Source organism: Stylophora pistillata, chromosome 10 (genome assembly GCF_964205215.1).
Source record: "Stylophora pistillata chromosome 10, jaStyPist1.2, whole genome shotgun sequence".
Taxonomy (NCBI): Eukaryota; Metazoa; Cnidaria; class Anthozoa; order Scleractinia; family Pocilloporidae; genus Stylophora; species Stylophora pistillata.
In genome coordinates this window covers 6,419,516-6,434,547 of record NC_142528.1, presented here as the reverse complement: position 1 = coordinate 6,434,547, position 15,032 = coordinate 6,419,516, and the positions used below count along the sequence as shown (strand labels likewise).

At 39.6% G+C, this 15,032-nt stretch overlaps 2 protein-coding genes and 1 pseudogene across 3 annotated transcripts in view; all 3 read right to left on the bottom strand.

Annotated features, from left to right (window-relative positions):
• The window catches only part of LOC148721578 (uncharacterized), a 7,019-nt gene extending 3,316 nt beyond the window's left edge, over positions 1-3,703 (bottom strand). Inside the window, exons 1-6 of one of the 2 annotated variants that reach the window (XM_088735070.1) lie at positions 3,519-3,703; positions 3,204-3,421; positions 2,172-2,262; positions 1,477-1,629; positions 787-877; positions 174-406 (exon numbers count right to left, since the gene is read on the bottom strand). In XM_088735070.1, the coding sequence (XP_088591196.1) occupies positions 174-406; positions 787-877; positions 1,477-1,629; positions 2,172-2,262; positions 3,204-3,421; positions 3,519-3,633 (901 nt within the window). In that variant the 5' untranslated portion in view covers positions 3,634-3,703. Of the gene's footprint in view, positions 1-173; positions 407-786; positions 878-1,254; positions 1,275-1,476; positions 1,630-2,171; positions 2,263-3,203; positions 3,422-3,518 lie in introns of those variants that run through there. The other variant, XM_088735071.1, reaches the window with a different exon arrangement.
• A 2,179-nt stretch (positions 3,704-5,882) lies between these two features.
• LOC148721577 (uncharacterized) lies at positions 5,883-7,259 on the bottom strand (annotated as a pseudogene).
• A 2,926-nt stretch (positions 7,260-10,185) lies between these two features.
• LOC111319051 (uncharacterized) lies at positions 10,186-14,492 on the bottom strand. Its single transcript, XM_088735108.1, has 5 exons — positions 13,934-14,492; positions 13,616-13,830; positions 12,632-12,665; positions 11,935-12,084; positions 10,186-11,604 (listed from the first exon to the last, which is right to left on the bottom strand). Exons 1-5 carry the CDS (start codon positions 14,049-14,051, stop codon positions 11,069-11,071), a joined length of 1,053 nt encoding a protein of 350 aa, XP_088591234.1. The 5' UTR covers positions 14,052-14,492; the 3' UTR covers positions 10,186-11,068.
• Positions 14,493-15,032: the final 540 nt, after the last annotated feature.

Here is a 15,032-nt window from a genome sequence, read left to right as displayed (position 1 = left end):
ACTAGAATATCTAACCATTTCTTGATGTTATAGAAAGGCAGCATAATCTTCTCAATTATTTGAGACCTTGAGTGTTGGTCCGGCCGGGGCTCGAACCCTCGACCTCCTGCACAACAGTCCAGTGCGCTATCCATTGAGCTAACCGGGAGGCGGTTAGCTCAACGAAGATATACCTGTAGATGATGGAATTGTCAGAGATATCTCACTGGGTCCCCTTCCTGCCTTGGCATTTTGTTGTGCAATCCAAGATGGTTTGTTCACACCTGCAAATCCCAGCAAAGCAAAAGATCCTCTGTGCTCTGTCAGATTGAGGAGGTCATCAGTAGCCCCAACTCTTTTTAGAGCGTCAATCGCTGGTGATATGTATATCGAGCCTTCATCTTGAATGGCGATCAGAATGATTTTTCTGCAATCGGAGGAAACATTATTTTTCCATGAGAAAGGCAAACAAATGTATTTTATTGCTAAAAAAGCGCAGCAAAGAAATATTCTACTTGGTAATGAATTAACATTCTAAAATAGATTCCCCACAGATTATCTGAATCTCGTTTTATGGGCATATCTCAGATTCAGCTTCGGATGGAAGTTATTGCGGACAAATGTTTATGCGTTCGACATTGGAAGCAATCCCGAACAGTTTCCAAAAATAGAAAAATATATCTCTTTAAAGAGATTGCAAATATAAAAAAGTACAGCTGGAGTAATATAACTTGGGATCGATGATTTTTGACTAATCAGACGCCACATTTATGATGGTGAAATTACAGCTTCAAACATGGTACATACTTTCCTTTGATGCCGTTAAGAAAGTCTCTCAGGTGATTACCAGCGGAACTATTCCCATGAGTGTCAAACCCTTTTGCTCTTAGAACAGTACCTGCAAATGAAAAGGGGACCAAATGTTTCCTTTCCACTACAATTAGGATTACAACGAGTATGTACATTGTAAAGAAATATTAACGAAATAATAATTATTCGAACCGGAGTTAGTACCGCAGCCTTTGAACCGAGCACATCTTAATCCTTAATTAAGACGATGGAGTCGATAGCGAGACAGCGGTGTTACCTTTTGACGTATGAGCGCAGATCAGGCTAGGTAGGCTTCTTCGGGAAAATTGTCAGAGGTAAGGTTGATTACCTATTTCATTTCACCTCAGAAAAGTGATGATCCAAGTTGATTATAAAATACAAATTAACTCTGGGTCGTTTAAATATGGGACTGCGGAAGTACTCGAGGTTTTTTCTATTTCATACCTGCAGAGGATGCCGGTATATTGTCTGCGACTGGGATCTCAGTGAGAAGAAACAATCGAGAAAAAGAAAAGAAAAGAGATAACTGGTGGTATCGTCTTCAGCCTGGAACTATCAGCTGGCCACTGATATCTTATCAAGTTTCTTTAGAGTTTATCTCAAAATTTTCCTCAATTTTTTCCAACGTTTCGAGGGACGATAAGTACTAAGCCTGGACTTTGTTACCTGTTAAAGCGCTGATAACAACCACATTATGGCCTCTTGTGTGTGGAGAATAATCTTTTCCATTCACTTTGATGTAGGCGATACCACATGTGCTTGGTGTAATTCCTGGATCAGCACGACCCTCACTGCGGATGAATACTTTTACCCCTAAAGCTTATTATAAAAATCATAAAAATAGAATGAGAATTTTCCTTTTCACATGTACAACCATAAATATAAAGGCATTCATTACAAAGATCAGGAGTCTTGGTTTCATTCTGAGTCTCAGTGGCAACAAAAGGGGAGTCTAAGTATTGTATGGGATGCTAGTTTTATCTCTGGGTGGATATTAAGGGTATCTCTGAAAAACGTTTTGCGTAAAGGTGAAACATTTTGGTCCCAGAGTTCATTTTGGAGACTTTCTGGAGTCTTAAATTTGTTATAGTTGCTGACCTTCGGCCAGCCAGACCGGAACACAACAGTTTTTTACTTCAGGTGCGCATCTTTTCGTGAGATTCTACATGTCTTCTCTCGCCACTTTATATTTTGTTTAAGTTTGTTCTCAGCAGGTTCCTCTAACGTCATGACTCATCTATAACACAATCAGTAACATTATCCAACGCCTCGAGCTGTCAAAAGGAGGCAGTACGTAATCATTTTGCAGTTGGTCTAAAAAGCTGGGGATACATAACCATCAAAATCTTCTGAATACTTACGCGTTTGACAGAGTGTTCCATGATATCCCGGATGACACTGACCGCTCTTAGCGGGTCGATTTTGCTCACGAGAAACATCCATGCAGGAAGCCTAACATAATTAAAACAAAAGAAAGGAAAATTGATTTGTTTCCCTTTGTTTTCTCAACACTGCATTAAGAGGAAAAAAATCTACCCATCATAACTTTTTTTCTTCAATAACTCTGTACAAAAGTGGATAACACCCATTTAGCTCTGGCCACTCTTGATAGCATGAAATTTCTATGATGACGAATAATCGTTCAAAATAGTACAATCTTTTCAAACTAAAGAACTATTGAGAAAACTGATACAGATACCGAGAACGCGCCAAAAACGTAATTAACCTGAGGCTAAGAGATGAAGCTTACCCAATAATTTGCATCAGGCTCCATACTTAGTATGAACAGGTGATATAGCCAACTGGTGTTTCAACACATCATCTTCGCAGAAACGTAGCGGATATAGGTATATAACACCTTTAACAATATGTCTGCACATATTAAATGATAATTTCCTTGTCATTCTCAGTTTTAAGACCGATAAAGAGAAAACCAAATTTAAAGTTCCGAACTTCTCTACCTCGTAACCTAAAAAAATAGTCAATACTGTGTCAAGCTCGATATGAAAAACGAAATGAAGACACCTATTTTGTCTTTGCTCTCAACAGCCAAATTGGATGATCGTAAAAAAAGGAGCTATGTTTTTTTACACTCAAAACTTTTGAGTGTAAAAAAACATAGCTATTTTTTTCTGGCTGAGCCAGAATTGCTCTTGGCTTCGTCTCGAGCAACTCTTTCGCTTCTCTCATGCTCTCCAAGGCTTCCTCCGTGCTTCCACAACTTGATATATGCACGCTTAGCATGAATCAATTCTTCAATCAGGAATGCATCGATCTTCAGTATGACTGTATTTAAATCACGCCGGTTAGTCACGTTCAAAACAAAATAAATTAACCGAATATCTTTGGCATATTGGCAAGTAACCACGATAAATTTAAAACTTAATACCTACCTGAACAGAGCCATAGTATGTAGATCCTTTCTTCCGTTTAAGATCACTCGGCTTCAATTGCCGTGTTTTGTCATTTAATTCACAGATGCGCTTTCCAGTACTGTCACCGGGATAAACATTGACCGACTTACAACTCTTATTTCCCATACATTTTAACCGACACTCAAACTCGTCCACAACAACAGTCGCGTACATAACGTGACCTAATAAAGCATGGTCTGAAGGTGAAATAAAAAAAGAACTGATGTTTTTCACCTGAATGTATTCGAAATGAAGCCTGAGAATCAAATTCGGGCAGTTTGAGGTTTAACTCACCGAGTTGAGTTTCGAAAACGCATCCGCAAAAGTCCCCTTTTGTCAGGACAATCAGGAATCCGAGGAAGATATTAAGAGTCACAATGGAAAACTGGACCAGCCATAATACAGCCATTCTAGTTTATTTCCACGTTGTCGCACTGCTCTTCCAAGAGGAAGTTCTTCACTTGATAGACATGATCTGCAATTCAATTGCTCTCCCTTAATTCTCCTTAATTTGTTTTCCTGAGCAAGTAGACTACTCCTCATTGGCAGACAACTCAAATAAAAAATTAACATCATTTATAATTCAAAGCTCTTATTCAATTCAGTTATAATATTACAATTGCTTTTCGAGTGCTGATCTCCTTTCTTTTTTTAAAGTAAGTTTGCTCTTCTTTTTCCCATAAAATATAATTGCCAGCTTTGCAAACTTTTTTCTTTTTTTAAGTAATTTACACACTTTTCGCAATTTTCACAACTTTTCGAAAGCAACATTAATGGTTCGAAAAAGTCGAACTACTTGATTGGCTAACGAGAAAGCAGATGTCAAACACAAAGTGGAGACCCATCGAAGTTTGCTTTTTAATTGAATTAAAGATGAAGAAACTCACGAAGGGCTCACGAAAACGTGCACTTTTTCGGTAAAGAATTACGAAACAAAGAGCTAAGAAGTTGGGGATGGAAAAAGAAGCACGATTGACCGCACTTGCGACAAGTGGGAAGAACCGATAGCGGTCTCCCTGATTCTAACTCGGGTAACATGAGTGGAAACGTTATAGCGAGCTTTATAGCTGGTAACTCGTTAAAATTCAATTTAACAAGATATGTATATAATCCATAATTTATGACCGCGATAAGAAACAATATGGCCTCTTAACAACAGCCCCTTTCTTTATTTATGAAACGTATTCATTGTATCAAGATGTAATGCTTGTTGAAAAAAGCGGTAATATTTCTACTAATCTGGTACCCAGATCGTACCGTGTAACACACCTACACATGACCCCGTGTAACTGTCACTGAAATGTAGGACCTTACAACCACCTTGCCGCAAAAGGTCTGGGTACGAGACCATGTCTGTGTATGAGCTATGTAGCTAATCAAGCCAGAGCCTATTCCGGTTGGTGCCCGACCTCCTCCCTCCCCCTCTTAAGCTTGTTAGTAGCTTTTCGTCAGGCGCCCCTGACATTTCGCTGCTACCCATTTTACTATTCTGGGCCAATGACGGCACACTATACTCGGTCAGTGATGGCCCACTATGTTTAAAAATGGAAAACGTGTAGTCAGGAGATGTCATGAGTTTTATGCAAATTTGTTGCCTCTGACTGTTGTTATTTCTGAAAACAGACGTTTCGGCTAATGCTTAAGCCTTCATCAGTGATATGAAAAAACGAAGATCGTTATCATACGCTATTTAAAGTTAAAACGTGACGCGAAGCTTGCGCGCGTAACTATGTATTTGATGCTCGCGCGAGGTCTTTATAGGCTTCTGGAAGTACGATGTGATCGTTCCCAGCATTCGGATCTAAAGTAGAGTGCCAAGCTTCAAGGAAAAGTCTCTCGTGGTAATTGGATTCAAAACCAATGACCCTGACGTTTGTAAAGTCCATGTTATGGTCGAAAAGGTGGACATGGCTTGCGACTTTGGAGTTTAAGTCAATACCTGCAACTGCCTTTTTGTGCTCCGCAATTCTGGTCTTTGATGACCTTTCTGTCTGGCCATAGTACTTAAAATTACACTGTGTGCAATTGATTTTGTACACCAAGCCTGACTTCTGGCGGTCAGGTTGGTCTCGCTCCTTGGGGCATGGGAAAAGGCTGTTGCTTGTTTATTGTGGTTTGTAGGCTACTTTATTCGTATCAAGAAATGGTCTATTTTTCGGGCTCAACTTCAGATATTAAGTAGTAAACAATAGTCCTTTTGTTCTTTGTAGTGCTGAGGGACTTTGGCCGAAGCGACGCGAAAAAGTTCGTGACTAATCGGAAAAAAATTTTGGGCATCTCAATTTAGCTATTTTGGAAGAGTAGGTAGTGCATATTTGCACACGACAGTTAAATTGTCACCGGAGTACCCCAAGAGAAAATTAAACGCTGATTTAGCCGCTTCGGGGTGGGTAGCGTAATTTTGTCTCGTCGAGTCAACTCTCAATGGTCTACCCCAGAAAAAAATTAACCGCTAATGTGGCAATACACACATGGAGAATTGAAAATACGTTATGTGTCTCATTCACACCCTGTACATACGACAGCACTACAAAGCCATTGAAGTTGTTCTGGGCGAGTTGTTTAAATAACACTCTCTCACAATTTCGTATAAAAGTCATGGGATAATTGTTGTCTCGCAGAACGGTCTTTACTCGTTGTTTTTCTTCCCGTCTACCTTTATTGGTTGATGGAATGTTGTTTGCTCTTTTCAGTAAGGTGTTAACAACGGATCTTTTATGGCACATAGGATAACAGAAAACGAAATCGGGATAACGGTCGGTAGGTGTCGGTTTTCTGTAAACATCCACATGAATTTTTGTGCTGCGTCTACTTGTTATGGTGTCTAAAAAAGGCAAGCCTTGTCTGTTGGCGTTTTATTAATACTAAGGTAAACTGTATGTTCGGGTTAATTGAGTTCAAATGTTTGTGGAATTTGTCGACTTTATCCTTTTTTATACGAGAACAACTATCGTCAACATACTTAAACCACCATTTGGGAGGATACGGGAACGAGGAGATCGCCGTTTCCTCAATTTCTTCCATAACCAGGTTGGCTAAAACAGGACTAAATGGAGAACCCATGGCACAATCAAAAATCTGTTTGTAGTGGTCACCATCATATTTCAAATAGTTGTGGTTGAGGACAAAATCTGAAAGTCTCAAAATGTTGTCAACAGAAGGATTGGTACGTTCTGCTAGATTCTGGTCTCGTTGTAGCTTCTCCTTGGCTATTGTGAGGGCTAAGTCCACAGGTATGGAGGTGAACAGGGATTTCACATCGAAGGAGACCATGACTTCATCGCTGGAGATGGAAAGCTGTAGTTTTATTTGTTGCGTGAAAACGGAACTGTTTTGGACTGTGAAGATATTCTTTCTCAGAGTCGACAGGACTGAAACTAGATATTTGGAGACCGCATAAGTGGGGCTTCCGATACTGTAAGTAGGAGTTTGTTAAGATCTTTTTCAACACTTGTTGTGGGGTTCAGTCTCTTATCCATTAATTTCAGGTACGTTTTTGTGTCGTTTAATAAAATGGCTACTTTCTCTTTGTAGTCATCACTATGCATCACAACTATGGATCTTCCTTTATCGGCTGGTAGGATCTTCACTGTCTCACCCTTCAACCTGCGACCCATCACTCGCAAAACCGGGATTGCAAAATGATGGAGGTAGTCTCAAAGACCCGCACGGAGAAACGTTTGTCAGACAGTTTAGCTGCCCGATATTCTCTTACGAAGTATGCGCTACTTTCGAGCCAATAGCAAATCAAACTCTCAGTTTTCATCAGAACATAAAAGTAGTTCCAAAACATAAATTGTTCCCGGCCTAAACTAGAACCTACCTGAACAGAGCAATAGTAAGTAGATCTTTTCCTCTTTTTAAAATCACCTGGCTTCATTTGCCGTGTTTTATTATTCAACTCACAGATACGTTTTCCATCACCGTTACCGGGGTGAACATTGATCGACTTACAGCTGTTATTTCCCATACACTTTATCTGACATTCAAACTCATCCACAACGACAGTCGTGTGCATGACATTACCTACCAGGGCATGGTCTGAAAGACAAAAGGACGTACTTTCTAATACCTACTATCTATAGAAAGAGAGTATAAATATCCATTTTGTTGTTTTTTTTTTAAGTATTTACTCACCGATTCGAGTTTCAAAAACGCTTCCACAAAAGTCTGTGTTTGCCCGAACAAACAGGATTCCCAAAAGGATGTTTATGGCGATAATAGCAAACTGGGTTAGCCCCATAACAGCTATACTAAAATTGGCGGTTTTATCTTTCCCTGGTGGAGCTCCTAAGATTTCTTGTTGCATAACGGTTTTCTGATATTTCCTTCTTCTGTAAGCAGGGCGTGTTATTAAAATGACACACACAACTGAAATACGAATGATATATAATTCATAATTCTTTTTTATCCATCGCTTTAATTGCTCTTCAGCTTGCATGGAAATTTCTTTTGTTCGCTGCATTAACAGAAGACTTTGTTTAAACTTTCATCATTGTCATTGGTAATCTAATTTGCCAAATCAACAGAGTGACTTTTGTTTTGAGGAATATGTAAGGTCGACTTGCGATATTACATGCTCTGGAGGGAACACCAGCTGCTCTTTACTCTCGAACAAGCACGCAATTGATATCTCACGAATGAAAATGTATGCGTTTGTAAGCCCACACTTTCCATAGAAATGATGTCTCCCTCTTTATGATATAGCTGGCATCACCTACGGGCGAGATGGAGCGAATGTTAAATTCTGATTGGCTACTCTAGCGGGCAAAATGGGCCAGAACACAAAAAGAAAACATTGTTAATATCCTCTCATCGTGACCTCACGCTTGGTCAATAACGAGTATTTTGCGTTCACAAGAAGCGTAAGAGAAGTTACCTGCTGTTTGTTTGGGTTGTATAAGGAAATTCAAATGAAAAGTTTAACTCAACATACCAACTTTGCAATGAAGTCTTGAGTCCTATGAATGAACTTACTCATAACTGGCTAACAAATGTTGAAATGATGAATAATAAACACTGTCCAGAAAGTACTTAGAACATTTTTGTCGGGATAATGTCAGGAAAAATTGCACGTCTGAATTGTCAAATATCGTACCTTATTATCCAAATGCAATAAGAAGAGTAAAAATAAATAACGAATCGAGTACAAATATATAAACAACAGCCTCCTTTTGGCGCGAGGATATGCTTCGATAACTTGTCCGCTGCAGAGAATATCTGTTCCGAGATGCGAACAGTTTTCCGAGAAGGAAGCTCGGGGAAATCTGAGAACTTCTAGGAACAGATTATGTCCAATGAAAGAATTTTGTACTTATTGACTGAGTAAGAGGGAAGAACGGAAATATATTTGACTCGCGGTCATGACTTGCGGACCGGGCGCAGTGAGGTCCGTGTGTCATGATCGAGAGCCAAATGTTTTCCCGTGCGACCCGACCTGAATCAATCAATAAGCATTTCATTATATGACCACTGACTAAGTTTCGGAATATTTGAAATGTCTTTTTTTTTCTAACATAAATAGGAGGCGATAGACTGGCGCGTGCGGGAAAAAAACACAAAAAAGATTCTACAACAAAAGAGTTTTCTTTTATTTTTCTTTTGATTCATAACAAGAGACTCACTGCTTATCGAAAAACGTAACTTATTTTCTCGTTTTTGTTCACTGATGTCACTTCTTTTGTCGCAAAAACAACAAAAATATTTTGTTTTTGTGTTTTTTTTTTTCGGTAACAAAGCTGTAAGTGCATTAGGGGCGGACAGCTTTTTCCGGACCAGCTCACGTCAACCCATCCGACCCTGCATACGTCAGCTTTCATTCTAGTTTTCTATGGGATTGCGCGAGTGGGGCCGGACGGGTCGGGTCACATGATTTACCCAAAAGTGACTTGTTGACGTGCGGACGTGTTGACGTGTTCTCCGCAAATTTTTTAACTTTATTTAAACTCTTTTAACTTTATATCCTCGCTACTGCCTCTTTAAAGTATATTATACCAAGGAAATGTATACGAGGGTAGGATTTATCCGCTACTGATTATTCCTGGCAAGAGAAGGAAGGTAAAACTATCGAAATAGCTTCAAAGGCTACCAGCCATTTCAAGTCAGGCGAGAAAGCTGAAAGTAAAATGGACAGAACAAATGAACAAAGATGTTTTGGAGTGCAAGAAAAAGGCGCTGGAGCTTGTTTCTTCGGAGAATCCTCCTCGCAATGAGAGTGGAAGGAAGAGAGGATATATTGGCGTTATGAAAGAGTTGTGGGGTGATATGGGATATAAGAACTTCCATTTGAAGAGCCAAAACTTACGGGACCAAGCTTCGAGGCTAGAGAAAATAAGAGATAATGAAACAGATCTAACCATCAAAGAGAGAAGAGTCAAGGATTTGAGGAATGTCACATTTACAAGTGAATATTCTAGTAAGGAAAATAATGAAAATGAAAGTCAAAACATCCAAAAGGATAGGGAAAATGGAAATGCTAATTATCCAAGAAGAGGCTTGAATTTACATAACGCAGAGCCACAGCAAACCCCAGAGGAAAGCAGATTTACAATGGGTGATTGGCCGGATGTGTCTGATGATGTTCCAGGGTGTTTACCCAATGGCACTGCGCGCCAGGTCTAAATATAGATATGTCATCTTTGGACCCCCCGCTGGTTTAGGACAAACACTCGGAGTCTTTACAAGGACTTGTATGCGAAACGTGTCAGAAGCAAGACTATATTCGCTCAAAAAATGTTCTAACTCTCTAAAATGGTTGCAACTAGGCATTGCTGTTGCGGTACATGTAAAATGACTAAGATACCCAGAAAGATTGCCAGATTCGCTTAAAGAAATGCTTAAAAACGGTCGGAAAGCCTTCCTACCGTTCCCAAAGCCGAAGCATGACTTGGAACTTTGTCAACGACTTTGGAACTTTGTCAACTTTGTCAAATGCGTGTTCTAGAAAGAATTTCTCAGTTGATAGTGTTAACTACAATACTTATATTTGTGCTGTACTAACCCGGCAATATCTTGAGTGCAGACTTCTTGGCCCGGAGTCCGAGTGTTAAGGCCACTTAGCTTATCTGAGCGCGCCGCACTGTTTTAGCTACAACATGCACCTTTTCATTGTTGCAAGGCCAGAATTATAGCTACAGAGTTAGTTTGTGCCCAAAATATGGATTCGTGATCACACTGACTGAAACTAAAAGAGGACAAAAACTCAAATGAATTTTATAAGTCTGTTACCGGCAGCATATTTGTTACGGTTATAAAAGCTGACGTTTCGAGCGTTAGCCCTTCGTCGTAGCGAATAGCATATTTGTTACTTGACTTTTGAGCGTTTTTTATGATGGTGCACAGAATGGTAGGTACGAATTTCCACACGTTTTCAAGACTTGCTGTTTTATAAAGTGCTGATACCATACAAAGGTACAGACTTTGGTCGAAAGATGACCACGACTTTCAACAGAATTTGTAATCATAAATATCAGTAGTTCTTAACAGTAAATGGTTTGAATCCGGGGTTAACATTTATCACGTAACTGATCGCCCGGGTGTGTGTAGTCCTGTGAAGGACTTTTATCAGTAATACTGACTGTCCCTCCCAGGACTCTGAGCTCACCCGGACGATCAGACTACACTATCAAAAAGGTTCCTTCTTCGAATCCAACACTGGCAAGCTAATGATCATGAGCTAATTTGTATTTCTTGCAAAGAAAAGTGCAAGATGATTTTCTTCTACTTATCTATGAATTTTAGTCTACTGCAAGTAAATTCAAGGGAATATTTAACATTGCATAACTTCTTAGCCAGCAGCTTAAGGTTTTCAGGACTGTGAAAACAGTTATAGTTGATTGTCGCTCTTAGCGTACATAGACTTTCCAGAAATCGCCAGACGATAATTCAAAAAATTCATCACGCTTCTCGACGTCGTCACACTCCCATCTTGAACTCCCATCTGTTAACAACCAGTGATATTTACCTCCTACATGAAGGGAATGATCGTTTAATCGTTCCAGTGGAACGTTCGATGATCCCCACTTCCTACTTTTCCATTGATCACACATTCCAGCTAATCTGGAGTTATCATCTTTCATTCTATCAAACGAGCCACACGCCAAGGGTTGGACATCTGTTTGACCGCTGAAGTACTGGACTACAGCTTCCCCAGAGCTGTTAGCGACCGTGGTAACGTGGATTGTACGTCCTCGTTGTTTCCTGCAATGGAATCTCAGTTGAGTGAAGGACACGTGTGCTCTTAGTTCTTTCATGGCATCTTTTGTGATGAACAACGTTTTGTTGCTGTGGCAGTTGTCGATTTCGCGGTATGATGACTCAGTCCAAAGCTCTCGAGAGGATGGATCGTCCACGACAACGTTGGAAACAAGTAGCCAACCTCCTGATAAACACATTTCTGGTTAAAAATATCTTGCAGCAAATCAAAGTAAACATAGAGTTAATTTGTTTTATTAAATGAGTTGATAAAACAACGCTCGAAAAGTCAGCTTTAGAATCCCTCTGCAGCGGCCAACGCACACTATCAACTCAGTAGATAAAACAAAATTTTGTTATAAATATCCCCCACCGATACAGCACCACCCTTCAAATATTGGGTTGATACACAAAGCATTCATGCGATACAGTTTTTAGGAGTATTATCTGAAAAACATAGGAACAACTTTCTCCTAAGAGTTTTATATTTATCCTACATTTTTTATCCATACCTTACCTCCATCAGTTGTCATGTCACAGTAGACCTTTAAAGGCTTTCCGTTTTTCTCAGGGTCGATCCAGTACTCCCCGTCTTTTTGAAAGAAACCTGAGTCCCGGATGTCCTTACATGAATGGCCAGGCAAACCCTTATATAAACCTCTGCCAGCTACAGAGGGAAATGCTATGTTACCTTAACGTGCCTCATTATTTTCAAGCACCGGTATCACTAGTACTGCTCAAGAGATTGATATTTGAATCACCGCTATATAGGGTATTCCTCACTGATAAAAAAAAATCTTTTTTTTTTGTCAAGCCATTGAAATAGTGGAAACAAAATGTAAGCTCAGAGCAAATTGGCAAACTACCGAAGAATCGAAACAGAACAGTTTGAGGTTTATAGTATAATTCAGTTTTGATGGTGTTATTCCAACAGTTTAAATTCCTTTCTTTTTTTTTTTTTTACCACGAGGCAGCAATGGAAGTTGACAGAACTCACAATGCGACTTATTTATATCACAAGGAGTCGCATTTGTCATATTTCTTGGGAAAGCTTTGGGAGTCGCGTACTTGGCCAAATTTCGCTCTCACTAATTATTATGCGGCTGGAAATTAGGTAGTTATTTTTGCGACGGCTTGTCGACAAAGTTTGCTATAATTACTTGGCCATCCAGGTATTCGATATTGTGTTCTTATGTATTATAGATGACACTTACCATTCTTTTTATTGGAAAAATCCGTGCAGGAGACCTAACAAAATAAATACATCCGAATAGTCCTTTAAATCGCTTCCTGTTCTTCGATCGACATTGTTTGTGTATCGTCCTGTTTAAAATTTCGAGCGGTTCTCCTATAAAATTTCAACCTTGACCACCCAGATATAGCATTACTTTTATAATACATGTTCTTGCCGTTCAGAATTGTTTTGTTTTTATCATGAAAGCCTTTTTGAATAATTTATCTTTACGAAAAATAGAATTAACTATATGTTAGCGTATCGAGTGGTATGTTGGTCGCACCAATCAGATCGTCGCGTTTGGGTATGTATCTCGCATCAAGCGGGTCGCCGCATCGGGGTATGTCTCGTAACAATCAAACAACTGAATTAAGAGAATGTTTGCACCAATCAGAGCGTCAGGGTATTGTGTCTTGTCTCAATCAGTGGGGTATGGGGGTGTCGCAAAATGTTGCAATGAAAATAAATGCTATTGTTAGTAAATTTCCCACGCAACTTTCACGTGTTTTGACATTTTCTACCAATCAAATTAGCCTTATACTACCCCATCGCGTGTCATTTCCTCGTAAACAGCCTGCCTTTTCTCACATATTCCACACGCAAGGTGCAAAGTCCTAAAAGGCAACACAGCCCCCTATTATAATGCCAACGGAATAGCCTTTGAAATTCTCATCAGTTTAAGACATACAGAGATTATGTACCACGTAAAAACCTCAAAACATGAACGAAAGGGATGGATGTTCCCATGAAGAGAAAATAATGCCGAAGAAGTAACAAGAGCTCGTTTGGAAAAACATTGCTCGTCGTTCTTGACCCCCCCCCCCCCCCCATGTGTTTTTGTCCTGTATTCTAGAAACTTTGCGCAGCGATAGAAGTACATTTTTAACTTTTTTTCATCATTTACATCATACTGGTCGTTCCCGGAGAGTTAATAAAAGCATCAGTTGATATAATTTGTACCGACCTGAACAGGGCCATAGTATGTCGATCCTCTCTTCTCTTTGAAATCACTTGGTTTCATCTGTCGTGTTTTGTTGTTTAGTTCACAAACTCGGTTTCCATCGTTGTCACTGGGATGAACGTTAAACGAGATACAACTCTTGCTTATGCATTTGAAATGACAATCAAACTCGTCCACGGCAAAAACCGTGAGCATGACGTGACCGATTAAAGCATGATCTGAAAGGCAAGAGACACAAAACCCAATCAGTTATGTACATACATGGGAAAGGTAAGGCACGGGGATCAAGTGATGCGTTTACAGCCTTAAGGAATTCCTTACCAAATTTCATTTCCAAAAAAACACCTCCACAGAATTCTCTCTTGGCCAGGACAACCACGATTCCCAAAAGGATGTGCAGTGTCACAATGGCAAACTGGGTCACCCTTACAACAGCCATCGGATAAAAAAGCTGTCCAACTGTCCTTCTAATCCGATGTTAACATTTTCACCCGATATATAAACTATATTTATATTATTGAAATACATTTGGAAGAGCACAGTGCTTTTTATTAGATTTGAGTTAATTTTAGAAACAAAATCTATAATTTATATCTCAATTCAGAACTTTCAATGCGCCTAGACGGTATGTTTTTATCTTCACTTTAAAAAATAATGGGTTTGTTTTCCTTTTTCATTCAAAAAGATGATTGAAAGAACTTCAGCTCTTGTAGACATTGTAAAAAAAACACAAGCTGCTCATCGTGAAAATGTATTTACATTCGGCGGAACTGAACTGTAAGTGGCAGTGACAAAGAATGTAAATATTTTCCTATTGGTATGTTAGCACGTGGGCCGCTATGGCGTTAATTGAGGCTTTTGTTGTATGGTGTATTTAAGGTTTGACATTTGTCATGTATTCATCTCAGCTCTCGAACTTTCCTGGTTTTATGTCAAATTTTATCTTGCATGTAAATAAGCTGTTTTACCTCTAACCCCCAGAGGTCGGTACGCCTCCATTTGGATGGGGAATACGTTCCCATTTTTCCCGTTGGGTTTTTGGGTTTTCGTATCAGGCGGCGGCACACTAAACGAATTAGCCCAAGAGGTAATGACTAGTTGTTTACTACTCTGTGTAACTTTGTCGGATGGCATTAAATACTCGGGCTCCAAGTTCGAGCTGCACAGCCACTCTCGTGTATGAGTCATGAATTTAAATAGGAATATATAGAAGTGACCCCTTCCTTCCTGGACTTTGGGTAAAAATAGGATATGCGCTCATAATCTCGTTCCCAGATCCTCCCGTTTCACTGCATCTGACATGGCCACCACATTCACAGAGGAAACAATGTGATGCAAGGGACGAGTCAAAGTTTATCTCCTAAGAGGAGAGGGGGGGGGGTTGCAAAATGTTTGTTGTGTCACAATGAATTTACCTGAT

What these genes read in the sequence shown, in the direction of transcription:
- LOC111319051 (XM_088735108.1), bottom strand. Translation starts at nt 14,051, where the DNA reads ATGGCTGTTGTAAGGGTGACCCAGTTTGCCATTGTGACACTGCACATC. An exon ending in TTTTTCCAATAAAAAGAATG is followed by an intron (nt 12,085 to 12,631) that starts GTAAGTGTCATC and finishes TTCCCTCTGTAG; the next exon opens with CTGGCAGAGGTTTATATAAG. An exon ending in TGACATGACAACTGATGGAG is followed by an intron (nt 11,605 to 11,934) that starts GTAAGGTATGGA and finishes TGTGTTTATCAG; the next exon opens with GAGGTTGGCTACTTGTTTCC.